This window comes from Sinocyclocheilus grahami, unplaced genomic scaffold (assembly GCF_001515645.1).
Source record: "Sinocyclocheilus grahami isolate Dianchi unplaced genomic scaffold, SAMN03320097.WGS_v1.1 scaffold741.1, whole genome shotgun sequence".
Taxonomy (NCBI): Eukaryota; Metazoa; Chordata; class Actinopteri; order Cypriniformes; family Cyprinidae; genus Sinocyclocheilus; species Sinocyclocheilus grahami.
This window is the reverse complement of record NW_015505920.1, coordinates 202,092-206,565: the sequence shown is the minus strand read 5'-3', so window position 1 is coordinate 206,565 and position 4,474 is coordinate 202,092. Positions and strand designations below refer to the sequence as shown.

General features: G+C 38.6%; 1 protein-coding gene across 1 annotated transcript in view; it reads right to left on the bottom strand.

Annotated features, from left to right (window-relative positions):
- Positions 1 to 1,244: 1,244 nt before the first annotated feature.
- The window catches only part of LOC107560758 (polymerase I and transcript release factor-like), an 18,122-nt gene continuing 14,892 nt past the window's right edge, over positions 1,245 to 4,474 (bottom strand). Inside the window, exon 2 of the mRNA XM_016245016.1 lies at positions 1,245 to 2,690. Within this exon, the coding sequence (XP_016100502.1) occupies positions 1,980 to 2,690 (711 nt within the window). The 3' untranslated portion in view covers positions 1,245 to 1,979. The remainder of the gene's footprint in view (positions 2,691 to 4,474) is intronic.

Genomic DNA, 4,474 nt, shown 5'->3' with positions numbered 1-4,474 from the left:
AAATAGCATAAACAGAGAGCAGCCTGTATAGTAATGCATTATGCCTTATTCCTGTCCAAACATGGCACATCTAACTTTAGTAAACAAGCTTTCATTTTTTTGCGTATAATTCATGACATTATAAAGAATGTATTTGGGTGCTTTTAAAACTTTAAAGTTAAATTATGGATTCACTTATAAATGTATTCATCTCTGGTCTTAAGATATGAGAAAACCTGCATTATATAACTGACCTCATGTAACATGTGTTTAATAAGGTTTACTATCTGTACCAAAGGTACGTTTTAATTGTTTTTATTTTCAAAACCTTTAAATGCCTATTTAAGTGGGGTCAAATCATATATATTTTAGTATTTGTTTTTACTCTGCGGTCCAAAGTTAGTAAGGTATATTCCTGCCAAAAATTGGCCCTTAATGGGCATTCATGCTGACATCGCCTAAATCTGTTTGCCTGCAGTGTCCAGCTGTATTCAGACTTGTAGTCATCCTTCTGTTTGCTGTGCATTTGTCACTGTAACTCATGTCTCATTGAAAATGAACTGCTTAGTTTCAATAAATGCTCTTTTTGGACTAGGGAGGAAGTTGGAAGTTTCTTAGTTTTGAAAGTTACACTTTGATTTGACTATTTAACCCTATAAAGCCTACTGTATATGCAAATTTTAAGGTCTGTAAATGATCAACATGATATACATACATATGTACAAACATGTTGTACTGTACATAGTCTACTACTTTCCTTCTGCTTGATGTGATTGATAGGTCATACATTTTCAGCAAGGTCTTTTAGTATAATTTTTTTTTTAAACTCCAAATGTCCGATTCCAGGCCTGGCAGCAAGTGTGTTTTAAGACTCGGTCCGACACTGTGGTCAAAAGCGTTTTTCAAATATTGTTTAGTGCACCTTTAACCTAATGGACTACCTTGATTGTCATATAATGACACTCTCTGGAAGAATACTGCATTATTTTTAGTAACGCCATGTCCAAATTTATATACTATATAGACATATTTTCATGTTTCAAGACTTAGCACTGAATTTGAAAGAAAATGTCCACATCGGACTGCAGATTCCTTGCTGGTACAGCTTGATATTGCTGTGTGTGTGTCTGAACTATCAGTCAGTGGTCCATGTCGGTTCACCACAATGTTACTTTTCACTACTGTACGAGCGCTAATAATCTACAGTGTGCAGCTTCTGCTCTCTCTGATAGCTGTAAATAGGTCAGTAGATACAAAGAAGTTTCAAAAGAAAAAAGTTCAGTCAGTAGTTATTTGTAGTTGTTTCTTTCCATTTTTTTTTCATTTCACTTTAATTAGAATATTTTTCAATTCACTTTCCCTCACAACAATATTTCCAACAGACAACATACTCTCTAGCACCTTAAAGTTTTAAAGTTCATTCATGGCATTAAAACAAAGCCCAGATGTTCTACAAGATGCGTAGAGCCTGCTTTTAATTTATACTGTTGAAATTAGCAGACATCACATCACATCACATGATAGTACAAAGAACACAAGGTGTTCATTAAATATAGGCACTTTAATATGAATATATATAGGCAATATCTGGCCACAACCGGGTAGCCTTGATTACAAATGAATAAGTTAATATTAAATGTCTAATAGGAACAAAATGCCATGAAAGTGTTTATGAAAATCTTTAGATGTAGATTAAGTCTTGGTTATCAAATTAAAAATGATTTGATCTTTTTTGAGCGTTCTCGACACAAAATTGACCATTAGTCAATTTAAAAATTGACAATTGAACAAAACAAAATGAAAAAAATGCAACCTTGGGGTTGAGAGGATAATAAGAAACAAACAAACACACAAACAAAATGTTCAGCCAAAGGTCCAGTCGACTCCATTCAGTTGCTCTTTATTCCGTTTCTCAAGCACATCTCAGTTCCCTACATCATTTCAGCCTTATTTATCTCCAGACCTACACATTATTTTTCCCAGGGCTCAGCATGTTGGACTTACTGGCCGGCCTTCTCCCTCGGCCTCACCGTCTCCTGGAACGCCAGCCGTGATTGATCAGCTGCCTCTAGTAAGGCCTCCATCTCAGGGCTGTCAAGATTGACCAGTTCACCTTCCTCCACCCTTGACACTAGACCTCCTTCCTGCGCTGCAAGACCCTCTTGGACCTCCTCATTCTGCTCCACCTGCTTCTCCTCTTCCTCAGGTTCTGGTGTGGGTTCCATCTCACCCTCACGGACCTTCTTGACGTGGAAGGTGAAGGGCGGTACGCGGTAGGTGGTTGATTTGGATCTTCTCTTCTCTCTGGAGCTACGGATCTTCTCACGGCGTTCAGTGTTAGGCGTCATCTTTGTTCCTAGCTTACCCATCTTCTTGCCCAGGCTCTTCTTGGTATTCTCAAGGTTCTCTCGGGTTCTCTGACGTGTCTTCTCCAGGTTCTCTTTAGTTCTCAGTCGGGTTTTCTCCAGGTTCTCCTTGGTTTTCTGTCTGGTCTTCTCCATCTGCTCCTTGCTGAAGGCTATCTTCAGCTTGTCCACCTTCTGGAGGCCACTGCGTTTGATGCGCTCAGCACGAGATTCCTTTATGATCTCCTCAACCTCAACTTCCTCTTCAGAGCCATGGTCTTCCTCTACTCCTTCACTCAGCACCTGCTCTCTTTCCTCTCCTGCAGCCTCTGGCTTCTTAGAGACCTTCACAGGCTTTACCTTGTCCTGAGCAAAAAGGTGACAAAAATTAAGGAACTAAGATTAGATTAGACCAGACAGATCAGAATATTTTTGAACTTCCTGATTTGAATAAGCAGTTGGTATTAAATTAGGCGTGAATAGCACCATTTCTTACTACAGAGAATAAGAGAAATTCTCACTTTCAGTATTACTGTCAGACAAAGAGTACTGAATATAAAAATAAAATATGTGCAAATACATGTTTCATAAGAGCGTACTCAACAGACAGTGTTCCTGTCCACAATACTCAGACCCTTTAAACTAGGGCACTTCAACTAGTTTCTTTTGAGGGCCGGAAAACGTTGACTGAGCTAACGTTAACATACACTGTTGCTAGGTAACAGACTGTTGTTAGCTTAATATTTAATGTAGAACAGTGGTTCCCAAACTGGGGTACGTGAGGCGACAGAGGGGGTACGCGAGCAAAATGCTGAGTTTAGCTGTGTTTTGTGAACGAATCGTTCGCGAAAGTCATTGATTCAATGACTCATTTATAAATACAGCCACTTGCTTAGTTACTGAATGAACAAATGACTCGATGACTCACGCATTAAGACAGTGACTTACCGCCACCTACTGGCGCTTTTAGTATTTAAAAGAATCACTTTTCACTTTTTTATCATCATTGCATATTAATCTATTGAACTTTTTTTTTAAACATTAATATTCTATTTATAAAGATAAAAAATGCATTGGAAAGTCAATAGCATCTCAATCGGATTTAAGTCCGGACTTTGATTTGGCCACTCCAAAACCTTAATTTAGTTTTTCTTGAGCCATTCTGAGGTTGATTTGCTGGTGTGTTTGGGATCATTGTCCTGCTACATAACCCAAGTGTGCTTGAGTTTGAGGTCACAAACTGATGGCCGGATATTCTCCTTCAGGATTTTCTGATAGAATGCAGAATTCATGGTTCCGTCAGTTATGGCAAGTCGTGCAGGTCCTGAAGCTGCAAAGCAGCACCAGATCATCACACTACCACCACCATGTTTGACTGTTGGTATGATGTTCTTTTTATGAAATGCTGTGTTGGTTTTACACCAGATGTAACGGGACACACACCTTCCAAAAAGTTCAACTTTTGTCTCATCAGTCCACAGAATATTTGCTCAAAAGTCTTGGGGATGAACAAGATATTTTTTGGCAAATGTGAGACAAGCCTCTGTGTTGTTTTTGGTCAGCAGTGGCTTTTGCCTTGGAACTCTCCCATGGATGCCGTTTTTGCCCAGTCTCTTTCTTATTGTTGAATCATGAACACTGACCTTAATTGAGGCAAGTGAGGCCTGCAGTTCTTTAGATGTTGTTCTGGGGTCTTTTATGACCTCTTGGATGAGTCGTCGTTGTGCTCTTGGAGTAATTTTGGTCGGCTGGCCACTCCTGGGAAGGTTCACCATTGTTTCAAGTTTTCTCAATTTGTGGATAATGGCTCTGACCGTGGTTCGCTGGAGTCCCAAAGCCTTAGAAATGGCTTCATAACCCTTTCCAGACTGATACATGTCAACTATTTTGTTTCTCATCTGTTCTTGAATTTCTTTAGATCACGGCATGATGTGTAGCTCTTTTAAGCATGCTTCACTTTGACAGACAGGTTCTATTTAAGTGATTTCTTGATTCAACTATTTATTTTTTTATTTCCTTATTTCCTTACTGATTTGGATTATTTATATATATATATATATATATATATATATATGTATGTATGTATGTATGTTTGTGTGGCTGTACAAACACATATGTAGTTGTGTGTGTGCGTATGTGTGTGTGTGTGT